Raw genomic sequence first — 21,220 nt, 5'->3', positions numbered from 1 at the left:
CTAAATGTTAGAGGAATCTGTGGGCCACCGAAAGCACTGATACTAAGGAAGATCTGAATTTCAGGAGTTCTTGTCAAAAACCACACCCTTCTCCATAACTGATAAAGTCAGCAACCTCATTATTAGGAGCAACCTTGGAAAAACAGCTGAGTTATGAGTTGCCTAAATGGTAACATTCTTATCTCTGGATAGCTGCTGGCTCAAGGCAGCCATGAAAGGTTTGAATATGATTAAGGCTTTTCATAATTCTGAAGAAAATTTTGCTCATAATGACCATGTCTGTTAAATACTATATTCTTTTTTGGATACAGTAAGCTATAACTTTACATACAGAAAGCAGGTTTAGAAATTTGCAAGGGATATTGGCTCTAAGCACAATAGTTTCTGTCAGAGATTTTTCACTTGATTTAAAATGCAAATCTTGGATTGGGTTTTATAAGGTAAAGGTAGCTAAGCAAAATAAACTTAGACCATTCGGACCAGTTTGCTCTGTCTGCACTTCCTGGAAGATCTTATTACTTAGGTAATTATAACAAAGAGGGTTGCAATATCTTTATCTGTGGGCTGGGCTCTAAATTAGTATGAGTATGTGGCTTAGAAAGGATGATTATAATTTTGACTTATATCTGCCTAACTGTAAAACTTTGGCTATTAATAGTGAGCAATTTCTACTGATCAGGCAAAAAAGTAAATTCTTTTCTTCTTGGGGACCTAAAAAGGTAAGTAGATTGGTTCTTGTATTTTGCTGATGCATAAATTAATCTAATAAATCCTGAAGGTTAGAATGTGCTGATATTAAAGCTTGTACTGGAGCATTAAATCTTGTTAGTGGTATGTTTTTTTAATGTTTACCAAAGCTGAAAAAACTTATTTTTCAAAATATATGTATTTTTTTAATAGAGGTAGATAAGTCATAGTGTTCTACATCTGTTAATGTCATTCAGGAATGAAAACTGTTAAAGTAATTGCAATTAAAATACCAGCAGATAGATCCTGTTTGAGGCACTTGGCATGCCATGGGATTGATACTTGTGTCTTGTTATTTAATAATAATAAGAAAAGAATCCACAATTGCAGATATTTTTATAGAACTACATCAGAAATAATAACTGAAAGCATATGAGAGCTGCAAGCTATTTTCATAATACTACTCAGAACAGTACACTCTGAGAAGGGAGTGTCTGGGAAAGTAAGATTTGCCTGAAGCATAAGCAACAGGTCTGTCTAGAAAAAGATGTCAAACAAGTAATATTACATTATCGCTCTGGAGCAAAGAACATAGCATTTATTAATAAATCTTTGTTTGATCAGCAGGTTTTACTCTAGCTTAATGCAATTAAACAACAAATACACTGTGATACAGGTGGGAAAATGGGCTGTGTGTGGAGGCTGACAGGTGATAAAAGACACAGTTCTGGTGGTATTTTTCGGCAAAACTTTGTTTTGTGCCTAGTTCTTGATTGGAGGGGTTTTTATTAGTAAAATTTCAATTTTGGAATGTAATCTGTCATCATTTTCAGTACTTTTTTCACTACTGATGGTGAGATACTGTATTTGATGTTTAGAAGAGATGGTAGTCCTGGATTTCTTGTTGACAAGTGTGTGATGCTTTAGCTGCTTTAAGCACACAGAGTGGTAGCTTACTGCACAAGTAGGAGCCTGCTGTGTAATCCAGCCATAGAAACTCTATGCTATTTTCAGTATTTCCCCCTTTTTTTCTCCCTTCTAATTTTGAGACAGTCTGCTGTCCTGATTTACCAATACAAGTGGTGGCTATAGATTTCTGGGGGAGTGGCTCATGGCCATCTCTGCCAAAGGGCAAAGCAGCCTATGTGCAACTCTGGCAGCTGCTTACTGTAGGTGGGTTTCTTTTCGCTGAGGTGGTTATGACCAGTGTTGTGATTGCTTTGAACTAGGGAAAATATTGCAAAGAAGGAAGCTTGTTTCAGTTGAGAATCAGGTATCTCTCAAATATTTAATGAAACTACTAAGCTACTGGCAGGTAAATGTGACAACAGAAGGTAGAAATCTACCAAGTCCAACAAATTGAAGCAATGGAATTGGAGGGAGTGTCTGTAAACTTCACATGTGTAAGCATTGTGAAATTTTTATCTTTATATCAATTGACTTAATGACTTTCCAGATTATTCTGAGCATTATTTGTGTAATACCATTAAGTAAAATATTTGGATCAGATGCATTTTGGTAAAATTCAGTTACATTTAGCGCTGTCCATGTTAAATTATTATTTTGACAAAAATGGAGAGACTAAAACCAACTATTTATTTAAATTAAACTCTGCCTTCGGTGATGCTGAAGATTTTTCTTCTGCTTTCTGATAAGACATTCTTGTAATGCTCTTCAGATCAATTTGATCTGAAGTTAAATAATGGCTTACCCATTACCACAAGTATAAATGGCAGACCTCAGATTAGAACATAGTAGTTTCTGACTATTATTCCTGCATCTGTCCCTCTGGGTAGTGGTGTTATATACATTGACTAGAATGGACATAGGACGCACGCCTTGCACAGAGCTTACTCATTGCTGGTAACATATACACAATGGAGAAGAGCCTGCATCTCAGAGTTCTTAGTTTGTAAAAGAAGCAAATAATTTTGACTTGTTAGTAGAAATTTTCAATTGCACTGGGCTTATTAATAAGATTGAACATTTCTTACAGTGCATTAATTTGGGGTCAGCCTTGAGTATACTTTTAGGGATTTTATTTTATTTTTTTTTCTGATGGTCCCCCTGAAACAACAATGTGTAAACTTTTATTTTAAAGCTGACTTTATCCTCTGACTGCTGATTCTATGTTCTAGTGTTTAGGCAGGCTCCAACTGAGAGAATGTATATGTGGTTTAGCTACCAATCATGTTGTTGGTCCTTGTGGCCAGTGTCTGAATTGTCATTGGATGAACACAAAAATACTTTCATCTATGTGAATTGCCATTACAGATTATTGTAATATTTGTTTAAATTCAAAGTAATTGAATTCGTAGCATAGGCAATCACATGATAAATACAGAATAGGGCCATTTCAGTGGCATTGGAATAATTGGCCACATAAACATACGACCATGGCCTATACACTTACCTACAACCTGTGTTATTTGAAGGCTATCTCTAGCCATTGTCAGATAGGGGTCTTTGTGGTGCTTAGAAAGCTGTCAAAATCTAACCCTTTTGAATCACAATTTTTAAATCTGCCGTATCAGAAGACTGAATGTCAAAAGACTGAATTGCACCCTTCATGGAAGAGAAATCATAATTCTGTGACCCTTTAAAGGCTTTGTCAGTGTTCCATGTGTTAGAGCACTGCAGAAATCATGCACAAGTACAATCCCTGTTCATCTCTGCGTGGGCACTGGTTTCATACTTCAGTGATGAATTGATGTGCAAAAGGGCCTTATTTAAGGGAGGATTTTCTCACTGGCAGTGAAATAGATAGCATAAATTATTTTCCCCTTTGAAATGTCATCTGTTGACAACAGTGACTGTTACTTGACTAAGAGTCCAGCAACACCAACTAACAAGTAGCAGCTAATTTTGGAAGATTTTCTTTGTAATGCTTTAATGTCAGATGGAAACATGAGTGTCTTTAATCCTTCTTTAAAAGGGCAACAGTAACTTCAGAAACTTCATACTTGGGGCATTTTCGTTATTGGAACAAAGAACTGTATTTTCAGTGTTGTGAAAGAAGTGATACGAAGATTGAGTGAGGTTATAGAAAGGAGAAGTAAAAATAATTTCTGAATTGTCTTTACTCTTCAGACAGCTATCAAAAAGCAGAGCTGCTACAGAGTTCTGCTTATAGGTTAAGCACATTTTCCACCGTGTGGTCATTCCTGCATTGAAGCCTAGTCAGTCCTTTTCTCACACAGTTCAAAAGGTTGAAATGCACACAACTTAGAATCTAGGAAATCATTGTTAAGGATGAGGGGTAGGGGAATCTCTAGCTTCCAGTATTTGAGATTGTTTCGGTTTATATCCATCTGCATTTCCTTGTTTTAGTAAAATCACTTAAAAAAAAATCACAATGAATGAAAACCTTACAAGTCCCAGTTCATGGGAACAGGTTTTTTACTTTCTGTATCACTGTATTTTTGGCTGTGTTTTTGCTAATGTGGACTTTTGCTTTTGTGGCTTACTTTATAATGTAACAGAGACAGGTCTGGTTTAGTGTAATACACACGGTTTCATCTGTCTTTTCAGACCTTTACTCTTTCTACTGAAGAAATCACAGATGATGGCTTCTGACGCTAGTCATATGCTGGAAGCAGCTTTGGAGCAGATGGATGACATCATTGCAGGTATAATAAGGCTTTATTTTACACCAGACTGTTCAGAGATTTAGCTATGTTTGTGCTTTTCCCTCCTGCAATTTTCCTGTTTACTTTGTAATTATCGTTCTCAATTTGCCAAGTTCTCTGGAACACGCAGATTTCTCTGGTTGAACAGTTGTATGAAGAAAACGTAAAGTAAAATAAGGGAAGAAAACATGCAGTTCCACCTCAGACATGTGACTATTGAAGTAACTTTGCTCTAATGCTCTAACTTAAATACATTCTGATTCACATTCCATGTTGCATGAGTTAGTTTTTTATTTCAGCGTGCTTTGAAAATAGTTTTCAGTTAGGTGGATAGTATATATCTATATTTTTACACAAACACACACATATCGATATACAAATATATATATATAAAATATAAAAAAATGTGTATATATAATCATATAATTTTGTTTATTATGTATGTATTTAAAATAGCTTAGCAATTAATTACCATCATGGCCTAATGAGTTAGAGTGTGTATCTTCATGTTAAAATTTATATTCAGGAATGGTGCTATGAATTTCTTTTCTACACAGCTGTCCATGAGAAAGGCATATTATGCAAGACAGAATTTGTTGTCTTTTGGTGCTGTCATAGTAAGGCAATTAAAAATTTTTCTCTCAACATTACAGCATCCAAGAAGAGAAGTTGATTTCTCTGGTTAGGACTCATACCTTTGGGGTTTGTGCTCACACACTATACAGTATGAGCTTCTAAAAGAAGTATCTGGGTAGGGCAATGATCTCACTTGTGCACAATGGGAAAGCATTCACTAAAGCTTTATAAATTTAAATAGTGACACCCATGCTGGGCCTTCAGATTTTTTTTACATAATGATGAAGATGATGACATCAGCCTTCTTTTGCTGTAGTTGTATTTCTCCCTGCTGTTTTAGTAAAGGTTTCTATCTGGACATTAATACAGAGCTTCAAATATAACTATTAGACTAACCATGCATAGGCAGGAAGTCTTATTCAGGATTTTTAGTTTAAAAGATCTATAGACATTTTGTTTCTCATTCACATGTGGGTCTTCACTTTATTCCAAATGTGTAAGCTTTAACAGTCTGCTAAGACACACAAAAGTGTACATGTGAATATATGATGGCTATAACTCCACAAATAAGTTTTCACAGCAATGGAACAAGTTCTAGGCTATTAAGGAAAATTTAGCTATGTATTTCCTTCTCCCTTCTTTTTTTTGAATGCAAAACCTTATTCAAACGAGATTTTAACCTCTTGCAAGACATGCAAACAGATAGTTATTGGAATATCTCTCAGATATGTAAAGAGAGAACAAGAACAGCGAGTCCCAAACCATAATTCATAAACTAGGGATCCAAAACAATTTCTTAGCCGTTGCAAACCTTGGGTTATGATTGTGTTGAGTGCTATAAAAGAACCAGAGGAACATAGAAGCCCCCGTCCCTTTAATTATGCCATGGAACATGTGCTCATAAACCACCTGCATACATCCAGAAATTTTAACTCGGTCTCTCTTGTCTGTGATGATTTATGTATAGCCCAGCACACATTGGTGATATCATGATGCACTGATGATTCAATTCTTCAGAAAAATCAAGAGAGGGAAAAAGTAGACATATTCTGTTTAAACTGATTCTCAGATTAGACATTTGTTTTCTTCCAGGAGTCGTCAGAGCTTTGTGATATGCTTTCATTTGAAGGAAAGGTTTAGAAAACTTGGAATGATTTTGAGCAGCTTTTTTATTCCACAGATTTCATCTGCTTCAATCTTTTCTGTTATTCGTGCTTCCAACATATCTCAAATTGTCCAGTATCTCCTCTAATGAACATAAAACCCCACATATTCACCGAACACATTTGTTGCCTTGCTTCTCTGAGCACTGCTATGTTTTGTTTAGGAGGAAAAAAAAAGGAAAGTTTTACTTGATAATGCCATTTCATATTCCCTTCAATAAAGTTTTGTAGACTTACAGGCTCTGGTTTTCCGCTGAGAGGATAACATTGCTACTCAGCACTGTTTCCATGAATGTAAGCTCTGAAATGCATTCGTTGTGAGGCTCGTTCTGTGTATGACAGTAGGTGTTTAGTGTTGAGTACTTTTTCCATGGTATGGAAAGATAGCCTTGTGATATGTGGCATAACTGATTAAATGTCAATATATGACTGTCTAAAAAAAGTCATATATTTCTTCTAGTTTCATGCCAGAAAAATAGTTCAGGTCAGAAGCCAGGTGTTTTGTTGATGTTTTGTTTTTAATATTGTTTTCCTTTTCCCCACTTCTTTTTCATTTTAGGTTCTATAACATTTTAGGGTTAATTTTGATAAATAAAGAATAGAATTAAATTGTTTCAGGCTTCCAAAGAGCATTGCTTTTACCCCCCCGGCTCACACACTTTGTTGCCCATGATGGTGGAGACAGTGATACAGAGAAGTGAAGCAAATGATGGAAGAAATGTTCTGTGTGAACTGGCAGATTACGCTTCCCATTCACAGCTGTTTTGTAGTGGCATTGGTGTCCATGATCTAAAATCAAAAGATTCAAGCATGCTAGATGTATGTAGAGTTTGTTTCCACAGTGCATGGATAAGTCATGAGCAAATTGGCAACCTCTTCTAGAGAGTTGACTTCATGACTTCACATTACTTATAATTTTTAGTCTAATGTCCACTGGTATTCAGTATGATATGGAAAACAGGCTTATATAAAGATATCTAATGGGAGAAGAACCAAGATATTTTCCAGACAACGCATCTGTCAAGTCACATCAATTTTAACTGAATACTTCCATATGATTTTGGAATTATATCTACCTGTACCAATAAAAAAATCATATTGTTTTATTCCTTTACTTATTTTTAGTTATAAAGCAAAAGCTTGATTGATTGGGAAGATTGTTTACCATATTTATTATTTTCCAGTACTAGAAATAGATAAGATGTTTTAATGCAGGTTGAGTTTGGTTGATAAGATGGAGGCAAGGGATGCCATCCAGAGGGACCTTGACACACTTGAGAGGTGGGCCAATGCCAGGCCCATGAAGTTCAACAGAGCGAAGTGCAAGGTCTTACACCTGGGTCAGCAATCCCAGGCACAGCTACAGGTTGGGTGGAGAAGTGATTCAGAGCAGCCCTGCAGAGAAGGACTTGGGGGTGTTGGTTGGTGAGTTAATGAACACGAGCCAGCTTCAGTGTGCGCTTGCAGCCCAGAAAGCCAACCGTATCCTGGGCTGCGTCAAAAGGAGCGTGACCAGCAGGTCGAAGGAGGTGATCCTTCACCTCTACTCTGCTCTTGTGAGACCTCACTTTGAGTATTGTGTGCAGTTCTGATGTCCTCAACATAAGGAGGACATGAAGCTGTTGGAGCAAGTCCAGAGGAAGGCCATGAGGACAATAAGTGGGCTGGAGCACCTCCCAGGCTCCAGCCATATGAAGACAGGCTGAGAGAGTTGGTGCTGTTCAGCCTGGAGAAGAGAAGGCTGCATGGAGCCTTTCCATATCTTAAAGGGGCCTACAAGGATGCTGAAGAGGGACTCTTCATCAAGGACTGTAGTGATAGGACATGCGGCAGTGGGTTTAAATTTAAGCAGGGGAAGTTTGGGGTAGATATAACAATTTTTTTACTACGAGGGTGATGAGGCACTGGAACAGTTTTCCCAGGGAAGTGGTAAAATCTCCATCCCTGGCAGTGTTTCAAGATCAGGTTGGACAGAATCTTGGACAACATGGTCTAGTGTGAGGTGTCCCTGTCCATGGTAGGGGGGTTGGAACTAGATGCTCTTAAGGTCCTTTCCAACCCTAACTATTCTATGACTCTAAGTGTGTTCTAGACATTCTCCTCTAGCTAATGTTCGTGTGTTCCAGAACTATTTATTAAATATTCTGGTATGACTGAAGGGCTAAATATATCTGCTGGAGCCTATACTTAGACACGGTTATTATTCCAATTTGTCTCAAATTGAGAAACATAGTAATTATTCAAGTTTGATCCTCTCTAATTCAATCCAGTAAGCTTTTGTATGCAATTTGGGCAGTGACTGTAAACCAGGAATGTTCTCTCATCCTGTATGGTTAGAGAACAGATAAGATAGGAAACTCCTTCAGGAGGAGGACTGCAGGATTGTCATGAAACAAACCAGGACTGAGTCTTATAACTGCAGTTTTATATATAAAACCTGGAAATACTGGACAAATCATCTGTGCAAATGTAGCTGCTGTTGAGTAAGCTGGAAACAGCAAAAAATCAGCTGTTCAGAGCTTGTGCTGTTTCAGTTCACTGTGTCTAGATTCTGTGGATATCTCTAGGCAGCACTGGATTCAAAGACAAAGGCTAAACTTCATGACTGTTGGGAGCCTTATGTACCTGATGAAAAAGACAATTCCTTTGGGATGAGGCTTGAGTGGGTACTGGAAGAGCTCTGCTCTTCTCTTGCCTTCAGAAACCTTTGCTTTAGGCATGAAATGAGCATTAATCACTATTTTAAAGAAGTGAGAAGTCCAGAGATATGTAACTTGCATTGGCTTATTTTTGAAGCTTGAGTATATATGTATATATACACATGCAAAACCAGCAGTCTCTCTGTTTAATGAGAAAACAGTCCTGATTTCTTTTCTTAGCTGTAGTTATTGTTAAAATATTTGATTGTGGTCTTGTCTTTTAAGGTAAGAACTGGGCATGCAAATACATGTTACAAATATTTACAGATTTACTTCCCACTTTTAGCCTTCTATTTCTAAAAGTCGTGTCCATTACTCCAAATGTTAGCATAGCTCATACATGATTCTCATTAATCCAAATAAAAAGTCTCACTGTAGACTGTGCATCTCAGTGCAATACAAAATGTATTAGAGTGCATGAGGGTAGGATTGTGAAGCAAAATTAACAAATTGGATTTCATTGGGCTTGATCAAATTTGACAGATAGGTCAATGTTCCCAAGTCTTTTATGCTTCAGTACATCTGCACTGATAACCCACCCTCATAGCTATATAAATTAGGCATGCTAGATGATTAGTCTTATTGACTAAAATAGCAAAAAGGACTAATGTGATTGTCAATGAACATGACATCCATTAGTTAGAATGACTTGCACTCAAAACAGAGGCTTTCTCTAAAGAAAGTGCCCATATGTCAGATCTGTCTATGCATTGTTTATTTGAGGTTGCTTCCCTCTGAGGATTAACCACAGCATTACTTTCCTTTTTGCTCAGCTTTTACCCATTTATTAAAATGTGTTTCTTTATATGACTATAGATCTCAAGATCTATATTATTTTCTCCTTGCAATATATCCTAATGAATGAAAATATTCTTTTATTTTAATTTTGTATCAAACTGCTTCTCTCTGTCAACAGTCTGGAAATCCATGATTTCCTGTTGTGAGTAATGACCAAACTCCTGTCACAATATTATCGTCTGCTTCTGTCTTCAAATTCACCAACTAATCAGTGTAATTATTGAGTTTCCTTTTAACCACGGTATCTACAATTACTGCTTACTGAAAAATAATGGGGAAGTTATAAACGTGTTATCGCGTAGATATCTACTGTTATTTCATTATTAGTATTGAGAGATTAAAAAATATTAACAATTAAAAACTTTGAAGAAGTTGTCCAGGAAGTATGCATATTTAAATTCCCTTTTCCTGAGGTGGCTGGTGTTCAGTTCATTGCTTTAGCTGTGTACTGCAAACCCAACCAGTTCGCTCACTCTTGCTGAAAAATGGGCCTTTAGAGGAAATTATGCATAAGAGGATTTTAATTCAAGTTTAATGTATTTTCTCCATGGCATCTGTTTGCCAGAATTTGAAGGAGGACCCGTGTGTGTGTGTTGGGGAAGGGGGGGTGTTTCCTTCATTTTTTCTTTTCTTTTTCTACCCTATTATTATTTTACCATGAAATCCATAGAGTTCAAGTTCTAGAGCTACGCTACATTCCTGGATATGTTAGATTACTAAGTCACCTCTAGTTAAATTATTAGAATTTGGACTGAAAATGCAAGAGTGGGCAAAACATACTAACATTTCTATTTGAACCCCTTTGGATGAAGTTTAGATTTTGTGGAATAAGGTTTTTACTAAGTTCCTACAAAAATAACAGGAAATCAAAATATTTCCCAGCGACCTCATCCTTTACCCATGAATGTGCATATACCTCATCAGGTGATTCATTCAGAAATCAAGGACTACTCTCACAGCACTTTAAGAGAAAAAGATAGACAGCTCTGTTCTGCTTCATAAGGGACTGAAATTGTCCAGACCAGACAGAGAGCACTTAATCCTATTTTTTGTGGTGTGTGTTGGGGGGGGTGGGTGGATCTTACTTGAGCTGCACCCTGATTGACATGCAGCTGATGGGCAGTATGCACCCCTTGTGATTGTGTAGAATGCCTAAAGAATAGCTTGTTTTTAATTTTCATTTGTATACTTCCAGATAGTTTTATATTTTTATCATTAATGTCCTATTCAAGCTTCACAGTATTTTCCAATTAAAAACTTAGGCTCTACAGTAAAGGTGTACAACATTTTATAATTTTCACGCAGATTTTTGTAGCATTTATTTCAAAGCACTGAACTGGCACAAATTATAGGTGAAATAATAATGGGAGAAACAGATTAATTAAAATAATGAAAGATCTTTATACATCAGAATAACTGAACAACAACAGTTGTGGTAGTTTTCTTGTATTTTCACAGAATCACAGAATCCCAAGGGTTGGAAGGGACCTCAAAAGATCATCTAGTCCAACCCCCCTGCAAGAGCAGGGTAACCTACAGTACATCACACAGGAACTTGTCCAGGCGGGCCTTGAATATCTCCAGTATAGGAGACTCCACAACCCCCCTGGGCAACCTGTTCCAGTGCTCTGTCACTCTTACAGTAAAGAAGTTCTTCCTGATGTTAACGTGGAACTTCCTATGCTCCAGTTTACACCCATTGCCCCTTGTCCTATCACTGGATATCACTGAAAAAAGCCTAGCTCCATCATCCTGACACTCACCCTTTACATATTTGTAAACATTGATGAGGTCACCCCTCAGTCTCCTCTTCTCCAAGCTAAAGAGACCCAGCTCCCTCAGCCTCTCCTCATAAGGGAGATGTTCCACTCCCTTAATCATCTTTGTGGCTCTGCGCTGGACTCCTTCAAGCAATTCCCTGTCCTTCTTGAACAGAGGGGCCCAGAACTGGACGCAATATTCCAGATGCGGCCTCACCAAGGCTGAGTAGAGGGGGAGGAGAACCTCTCTTGACCTACTAACCACTCCCTTTCTAATGCACCCTAAGATGCCATTTGCCTTCTTGGCCGCAAGAGCACATTGCTGGCTCATGGTCATCCTCCTGTCCACCAGGACCCCCAGGTCCCTTTCCCCTTCACTACTTTCCAGCAGGTCACCCCCCAACCTGTACTGGTACATGGGGTTGTTCTTCCCCAGATGCAAGACTCTACACTTGCCCTTGTTAAATTTCATCAAGTTTCTCCTCGCCCAACTCTCCAGCCTGTCCAGGTCTCGCTGAATGGCAGCACAGTCCTCTGGTGTGTCAGCCACTCCTCCCAGTTTTGTGTCATCAGCAAACTTGCTGAGGGTGCACTCAGTTCCCTCATCCAGGTCATTGATGAAAATATTAAACAGCACCGGTCCCAGCACCGACCCCTGAGGGACTCCACTAGTCACAGACCTCCAGCTAGATTCTGCGCCATTGACCACAACTCTCTGCCTTCTTCCTTTCAACCAGTTCTCGATCCACCTCACTACTTGATCATCAAGCCCACACTTCTTTAGCTTATCTATGAGGATGCTGTGGGAGACAGTATCAAATGCCTTACTGAAATCAAGAAAAACCACATCTACCGCTCTACCATCATCCCTCCACCTAGTCACTTCCTCATAGAAGGCTATAAGGTTGGTCAAACATGACTTCCCCCTCATAAAACCATGTTGGCTGTTCTTAATGACCCCCTCATCCTTGATATGCCTAGTGATGGAGTCAAGAATAAGTTGTTCCATCACCTTTCCAGGGATGGAGGTAAGGCTGACCGGTCTATAATTACCCGGGTCCTCCTTCTTGCCCTTCTTATAGATTGGTGTGACCTTTGCCATCCGCCAATCCTCAGGCACCTCTCCCGTCTCCCACGACTTACCAAAGATGATGGAGAGTGGCCTAGCAATGACCTCCGCCAGCTCCCTCAGCACCCGTGGGTGCATTCCATCCGGACCCATCGATTTACAGATGTCCAGATTTTCTAAAAGTATTGTGATTTTGTTAAAAGGCTGTGCTTCAGTTATAATTAGTGTATTTCCTTTTCATTTTCTGTTCTTTTCCAATCAATAATTTAGGTTTTTTTTTCTGAACAAAAGGAATAATCTACCTACAGCATTTGCTTATCTTGTTACTGCAGTGCATTAATTAAGGTGATCATTTGTGAAGTGTACTACACAAGGCTTTTTGAAACCATTAGGTAGAGCATATTTATGAATAGATCTTAATAGAGATAGAATAGAGATACGGAAAAGGAAATTAACTAGTAAATTACTTGAAAGCAGGTCTTTGATAGAGAAATAGATAACTTCCTGGCATAACAGTTGCAGAAAAGGATGTGACACAAAGCGGGGGGGGTGTGGACAAAAATTTTTACCTTTAACCAGTCTGGACATTAAAGGGGAAAATATAAAAGCTTAACACAAATTTTTAGGGTTTACAATTTGTAGTTTGACATTTATCTTTATTTTAAAACACTTCTTATAGCTTGTTAGGTGCTGACAATTAGATTCGTGCTAATTAACTTGGTACATTGGAAAAGCTAATTAGTTAACTCCTTAGATGTCATCAACAGTAACATATTTATAACAATCTAAAATCTTTTATAACTTCAAAAATATATCATTTCACTGTTTTTCTATTTATTTAGTCCATATTTTTTCACACTGTCTATCTATGGTTTTTCTTTTGTTAACATCTCAGACATGGCCTCACAAACTGTGCACACGCTTGAATAACCACTGCAGCCATTTGATAATATATGTTTTGCGGGTTTTACACATGATATAGTCTTCAAGTTAAGACCTTGCATAACTTTTCAGGTGCAGTTTTGACCTGTATTTTAAAAGCATGTGAAAATCATGGCAATTCGAAGGTTGATTGCACATGCATGGCATTGTCAATGCATTCCTTATTCCAGATTGCCAGAGCAACCTGAAGTCTGGAATTTCCTCAGTTTTGAGTGCTTAACCTTGCAAAAGGTTAAGCACTATAGCTATTTGTGCTACTGTCCTGAAACATGTTTCCCATACTCTTATTATCCTAAGCATATTTTCTTACAGATAGTGGGGCTCTGAGCACAAGTTAGAGTGAAGACTTTCTGAATCTTGTTTGTGGTGCTGATGGATTCCCTCTGTAAAAAGAACAGTAGTAAAGAATCTTATGGAGCTGAAAGCCTTGAGAATTTGTTACAAACAATGATCTTTTACAAAAACAGATGTTTAAATTTGGTTTTTCTAGGACAAAATTGGCCTTTGAAGGTTCAAGTCAAATAGTGATCTATGGATCAAGTTGGTGTCTTACCTCTCTTGAATGTGTTCCTGCCTTTTCAGCAAAACAACAAAATTAGTTTTCATGAAAATAAGTGCTAAATCTAATTTAAAAATGGACAGAGCTTTGCAATTGAAATGCGCTACTTGAAATTCTTTATCTCTGACTATAGATAAACAGTTCTGTTGGTATAAAGCAACAAGAAGTCATGACCTAGGCACCTACATCAGCTTGCCAAAATGCAGTGCTGCATTGTGTTCATGCAAAATAAAACCCATACACCATAGGTATTTGTATTAAGTTTTGAAAAGGGGGGGTGGTGGTGGTTGAATTATAAGTAGCTTCAGCTATAACGTGTAGCAAAGGGAGGCAGTTAAACCATGATGGCCATAATGCCATAGGATTGAAAATCTGAGACACAAAGGTTCTTTTGTGGTTTATATGATGTGATCTGTTTTTCAGTACATGAGTCAGTTCTTTCACAGGCTACTGAACAGATTTCTAAGATCTAAATTTAAACAAGTTTTATGAAACATGGGAGTTTGTTAACTTTAAAATCAGAGCTTCTCAACTTCCTACTTCCAGGCAATGAAGTGGATCCGAAGGAATCTTTTTAAAAATAGTGTAATTTTTGTAAAACAAGATGCCTTTATTTCCTCACAAACTGAATGTTCTTTTCCCCATGCTTTCAGGGATTCATTTTTTTCATGAAACTGTATTGATGTTACCAGTAGCTTACTACTGCTTACTACAAACTGTTACGGATTTTGTACTAAAAAGATGTATTTGTTGTCTCACAACACTTTATTAGTTAGACTACTGGTTTCACAGGCCCTAAATGCACTTATATTTGTGTGTAAATAAAAAAAAAAAAACAGATAATGGGTGCAAGTATTTGTTCTTTAAGAAAATGTGTTGATCCTGTTCTTCCTGTGCAGTGGAGACTCACATCTCCATCATAGCTGCATAATCCATCATCTTTTTTTCACCAGCTGTGAGGCTGCTTAGCCTGTGTTTCTGGATAGGAGAGATCTTTTTGTTGTAGCTGAGTGTACAATACCTAATGTGCTGCACATCACAGTTTAGTCTGTAAGCATGGAAAAGGAAAAAGGTTGAGTAATTACATAATTTGCATAAGAAATTATAGACAGTTCTTGAAAACTGTCTCAAGGACTCCATGTATGGTTGTAAATAAAGCTCAGTTGAAAGTGGTCTGAGCTTCTTGAAACTTGCATCTGAATGTGGTCATTAAAGTTTCTAGGCTTGGAAATTTTTTCTTAGGACTTCCTGCTAATCCGGCTTAACAGTTGTTCCCTGTAGTTAAAGATCTAAAAGCAGAGATTTGAGGAGAAGCTAATATGAGCTATGATTCACAACACACCAGTTGTGATGTATTTTGCATTGCAGTATTAGAGGAAAGGATTGAGCTGCTACTTCACTTCTTTGACAGTAGGCTTAGGAACAAGGAGTCTGAATTATGTCCCATCTGGACCTTACTGCTAGTTTACATAAATTCACATTTTCAAGACTGTCTTCATGAGGAAAAAGAGACTTGTGCTTCAAAGAAAATTACACTCTGTAGTCTTGAAGGAGAGAGGAAGAACTTGGACAACCTATATGCTTACTGAGTAAAAACTAAGGTAAAAAAACAAAGTTCTCTAGCAGTGTAATGATGGATTTAAAGGCCAGAGAAAATGTATATTTGTAATTTTATTCTAAACCACTGTTGGTCATATTTCAAAATTGTTACCCTTGATTAGTTCAGCTTTCTATGAAGTCATCCTTACCCCAGCATAGAAGTAACTTTTTGGCTTTGTCGTAGGGCTTTTGTTGGTTTTTTGCTGTTCTGGACTAAAGGAGTCAGCAGGTTTAGGAAAATCTTTTTTTAACCACTGATGGTTGAGCTGTGTCTTAGCAGATTTTTTTTTTTTTTTTTCCAAAACTCAACCAGTTTTAGAACAAAAATAATTAGCTAATAAGAATGAATGCAGGTAAGCAGAAGTTACAATACAAGGAAAAGTCGGAGATCAGAAACAGGATCTACTGCTACGAGTGATGAAAGTTGGGTGATGGATGAATGTATGGAGCATTAGCTGAGGAGAGCTGATTTTCAACTAGCAAAGCTTTCTGCTTCTTTCATTACTTCTGCTTAGTAATTTATTTTGTAAGCCGCCAGTAGTGCTGTTTTCTGAACATGTTATGTATTTGCCCAAAAGGAATGTTTCTTTGAAGCCATTCAGCTAATTGCAAGGAACTTCGAACTGAAAATGTGCTTGCATGGTCAGGGTGTAGGAAATGTGTAACTTACAAGTGATTTTTCTTTCTTTATTTTATGCATATACTGGGCAGCAATGTTTAGCCTCCTTCATCCACTGTCTTTATGTGGAAGTCGGAATTGAGCTGCTTCGAATGTCTTAGTTCCAAAATTTCTTTTCCCCTTCTTTTTTCTTTTCCTGCTTCTCTAAGGTGGACATTTTTGATGATTAATTGTGTTCCAGTAGTACTCTAGGAAACCATGGTGTTGAGTATTATATGAACATAATGACGAAAGATTCTCCTGTGTCCTGTTTACCCCTGGAAAAAAATGAGGCACAGAAAGACTGTGACTCGCTCAAGGCTATACAAAACTAGTCTTTTTGCAAGAGTTCAAAACTGCTCTTATTTTTCCTGGGTATCTGTAAAATTCTCATGCTTGAACCACATTCATCCCCACTTTAGCTGTGTATAATTAAACTACACACAAATTAATTATTGTTGGCAGAGTATACTGGTAACATGTAGTGTTCTGTTTGCACGATGGAATCTCCTTTTTGTATCAGTCTGCAAAATTCTTACTGTGTGGTGCTAAACTTCAGTGTTTTGCAGCATGATGATTTAAAGGTTTAAACTAATGAAAAGAAATGTAATTATAATTATTTACTTCTATGCCCTTTTACTTCTGATTTTCAAGGTGTGTTCTTCTGGTGAGCAATATATATCCTACTTAATATGAAACTACATGGATGGCAAACAAAAGAAGCAAGCCTGTGATTTATTTGAATATAGGCATTAAACCAGGAAGCTTTCTAAGTTTAAATGCTGAGTTAAACTTCATTTCTGTATTTCTTTACCTAGTATAAAGTGCATTAGTTGTTGCTTTCAGAGGAATTCTTTGTTTTCCTTTTCAGCCAGGATCATAGACAGTACTACAGTGCAACCCATAGCAAACAAGTTTAAAATTAATTTCACAGTGGAGGAGTGTATTTGATGGGGAGGTGTGAAAGGTCATGTTCTCTTAGTGATGCACTGAGATCTAGGTAGTTCCTGTTCTGGACAAGGAGAGTTACTCATGGGAGAGCTTTGTAACCTCTGTTGATTCGAGTAGTCTGGCCCCTGTCCAGCCTAGCAAAGCACTTTTAAGTCCCTGCTTAATATTTGTGATCCCAGTTAATTGAAATTATTAGAATTTTGATTGCTGAAGGCTAGAATCTTCATTATGCCCTTTATATACTCAGCATGGTAAGGGTACAGATATGGTTTGGTTTTTGTTTGTCTTTCTGGTGTTGTCAGACACAGGTACATTCTTCTCTCAACAGGGCCTGCTTTTTAAAATGTAAATACAAACCTTGAATGGTACTGATATATTTATATCTATATATATATATAGATTACATATCTCTCAATATAAAATTTCTTTCATGGATAATAACATCAGTTGAAAGATTTAAAATTATTCATTAAATTGAGCCTTTCAGTCTACTTCCTTCATTTATCTGTAGTTGGTATTAATCAAAGAGATGTTTTGCTTTTCAAGGTTTAATGGAACTACTGCATATAGGAATTTACAGACTTGTAAGATCATTACATTTTTATTCATGTAAGGAAACAAATACTGTGCTGTTTGTTTACTGTTACTAGCTAAGATGATTTCCAAATGTCTTTATTGTTGTCTTCAATTTAAAATCCTGTACTATTTACACTCAAAATTAATTCCCAGTCATAGGTATGTGGTAGGTCATAAGATATACCGGCTTTTGTGGGTTGTTGGGTAATTTAGGGAACATGAGTTTGCCATAAGGATGTCTTTGATGATTTTAATTTGTTGCGTCCTGTTTTTCTTAGCAACAAATAGAAAAATATTTCCTTCTTCAGGCTTCAGTTTATTTATTTCATGCAAAACTAAATGGAGGAGAACTTGAGACATGAAAGTAGCAGTAAGAGAAAACACCTGAAAATTCTTGAATTGACTCTGTCTCAATCATGAGATGCCAAGCTGATACTCTTTCCCGATAAAAGCTCTTTACGACCTTCCAAATGTCCCTACACAGGACAGTGTTGTTGTCAAGGCCCACCTTAGATTACAACTATGGAAACTTGGCACGTAGGCCTTACACATGGACCCAGTTCTTGAGAGCTGTGAGAAATTATGGCCTTCCACTACTGTGTAAACTGAGACACTTTGAGGCGGCTTAGAATTCTGCCAGTCTGAAGTCAGTTGAAGAGTTTAGGATGAATGAAGCATGCATATTGAGTATGCCCAGTCTCAGGAAATCACAGAACATATAATCCCTGTCTGGCCCTTCCTATACTCCAGCACTTCAGAAGTTTTATATTTATAAAACTGCATTTCTCAAGGGCAATTTCTTCATTTTCTTCCGCTTGCCAAGATTAAAGAGTGTGCATATATGTGTTTTTTTTTTCCCGTAGTGGTTTGATAGAGGCAAATCAAATAAAGACATGACCAAATGTGTGAATTTCATTGTGATTGAGTTTTCCTACAGAATTTTAAGTTACTTTCTGTAGAAGGTAGGCATTACCAGTAATGTTGTAGCCATGATAATCTAGGATGGAGGCAAGATGTGATACGTAGTGGAGCATTTAGACTGGTGAGGGACGATGTTGCGAATACTGTCAAGAAAGTTACAGTGGTGTGCATGGTAGGGCTATGTATTTGGCTGTGTAAGCTACCTACCAAGTATAATTGAACTCCTGAACAATTGATTTACGTCTCTATTCAGCTTCAGCTTAAAGATTTTGGCTTTTATTTCACAATTAAAGTATTAGTTGTGGTCCTGAAAGTGTGTGTTTGGTTTGGATTGCGTGGATTTCTGTTTGCTTGTTTCTTTCTTGTCTGTATATAAAAAGTATGCACAAAAATAACATGAAGAATGCTGTAACAGAATGCTCCATTAAGTTTTTCCCATTCTGCATTTATTTTAAATTGTCAGTTCATTGAAGGAGTAGCTATCAAAGCTGATTATGAAGTAAATTTGGATACTATCTGTGGTTCTGGTGTGAGAAGTACTCGCTAAGCAAAAAGACAGAAAAAATTGGCATGGGGTTTTTCAAAAGGAGTGAGAAAACTAGTTTAAAAGTCCTAATCACAATAATCATAGAATCATAGAACAGTTAGGGTTGGAAAGGACCTTAAGATCATCTAGTTCCAACCCACCTGCCATGGGCAGCGGCACCTCCCGCTAAACCATGTCACCCAAGGCTGTGTCCAACCTGGAAGCTGGATCTTTAAAAGTAGCATCAATGCTACTTTATGTGTGTATCTGTTTTGAAAAGTGAGTAGTGAAGCACTCTGAATAAATGAAAATATTTAAGAGGTTATATGACCCAAATGGCTCTTAACACAATTTGGAAATCTGCTATCTTTAGTTGCTAGAGTTGAATATTAATCTGCATTAGCAAGTGCATAAACAGAAATAACGAAGCTGGCATGAGTAGCTGAGAGTACAGAAATACACAAGAAAATATCTGTTCATGATTAGAATACTCAAATCCAGCACAAGTGTTAGCTGATCCTCTCCTCGACAGGAAATAATTCAGGAAGACGATGTTGATTTATGAGGTGAAATTGTCTTGTGTAGCAGTCTTTGTAGCACCTGATATTGAAGAAGCTTTATCTTGGACATGGTCTTAGCCAGAAATTAAGATGAGATCTCACTCTTGAGGTATTAAAATAAACTTCTAAGCAGCAGAATTCAGCAGGACCAAACAGCAAATATTCCAAGTTTGAAAAGAGATATATGTAATACTTCAGTAGCGAAAATGAGTGTTGCTTTAAAAAAAGTATGAAATCCCTACTACTGAGCCTTGCAAAACTTTACAGATTTCTAGGGATAGTTTTGCACTGTTAAAAACAGTAAAAAACAAACAAACAAACAAAAAAAAAATCCCACAACCAGAAAACACAACAAACAGCCCATATACATCGTACGGTAGAGTTCAAACCACACAATTTTTTGCACAGATCTGACAGAATTCTTTGTGTCATTAAAGCAGTGGTTGAAGAAGACCTAGTTAATATTATTTAGAATTTTCCTGAAAGCTTTGAGTGAAGTTTAGAATTTTCCTGAAAGCTTTGAGTGAAGTTAAGCATTGGGTTTCAAATGAGATACATCTGCTTGAGGAAAATAACTTAGCATCTAATTTTCAAAGGCCTAGTGATGATTTCTGATCCTTTTTTAACTAAGATGTAAATTATGTTAAACACAGGAGTAAATCGAATAGTGTAGAGATTATTATAATCCCCTCATGTAGATCAATGATGCAGGCTTCTAAGGAATACTATATGCTGTGGGTCCAACATAGAGATGATCAAAAGCCTAAGAAAAAATCTTCCATGAAGGAGGAAAATGTGGTTGTTTATGCCAGAGAGAATAGGAATGAAGGCATGAGTACAGTCTGTTATGCACCTGAGGCAATGAATTGTAAAAAAGAGGAGGAAAAAAAGAAAAGAACAGTAAAAAGTAGAGCAAGTAGAAGTTTTCCATCTGATGAGTTCTGAAAGAAACAAAGGGATAGTAAATGAAATCAAGGTCTGAAATTCAGGACTGAGAAATTACAGCTCATTTTAACATGTATCTCATTGAAGCACAGTAGTAAGACAAAAAGATTTGGAGATATTAGAATTTGTATTACTTATAGTTCTTCCATCAAGTGAGATATGTTTATTGTTGTGCTTATTGTTCTTGAGAAAATAATATTGTTGCTGGAGGGCTGGCAGGAGGGAGGTGTTGTAATTTAGACAGCTTTTTGTAATTTAGAGAGCTAGCAAAGTTTCTTTAGTAATTTTTATTGCTAAATTGTTGTTTTTTTCTCTGAGGGAGGGTTTTAGACCTGCTCAAGGTCACAGATTTTTCTAGTTCTGGTAGCACGTTCTATTTTCATTTAAGTTTCTTGTCAAAGAACTGCCTTAGTCTTTCATAAGCTGCTTAACACTGCTATGTGTGGAGGTTTCTACGTAGCCGAGAAGTTAGTGACATCTCATGGTGCCTGTGGAAAATTGCAAGTGATTTGTGATAAGCTTTTGGCATTTATAATTTAATAGACATTGCAAGTGTTTTCTAGATCAGAATTTTTTTAATATGCTTGTACATACCTCTCATA

At 37.1% G+C, this 21,220-nt stretch overlaps 1 protein-coding gene across 8 annotated transcripts in view; it reads left to right on the top strand.

The window, feature by feature from the left end:
- PPFIBP2 (PPFIA binding protein 2) overlaps window positions 1-21,220 on the top strand; it is a 106,963-nt gene that overhangs the window by 13,746 nt on the left and 71,997 nt on the right. For all 8 annotated transcript variants that reach the window (XM_065683113.1, XM_065683115.1, XM_065683105.1 and 5 more), the window contains exon 2: window positions 4,219-4,316. In XM_065683113.1, coding sequence (XP_065539185.1) covers window positions 4,250-4,316 — 67 coding nt within the window. In that variant the 5' untranslated portion in view covers window positions 4,219-4,249. The remainder of the gene's footprint in view (window positions 1-4,218; window positions 4,317-21,220) is intronic.

The sequence above is a fragment of the Lathamus discolor genome, chromosome 6 (assembly GCF_037157495.1).
Source record: "Lathamus discolor isolate bLatDis1 chromosome 6, bLatDis1.hap1, whole genome shotgun sequence".
NCBI classification, from domain to species: Eukaryota; Metazoa; Chordata; class Aves; order Psittaciformes; family Psittacidae; genus Lathamus; species Lathamus discolor.
This window is presented reverse-complemented; position numbering and strand designations above follow the sequence as displayed.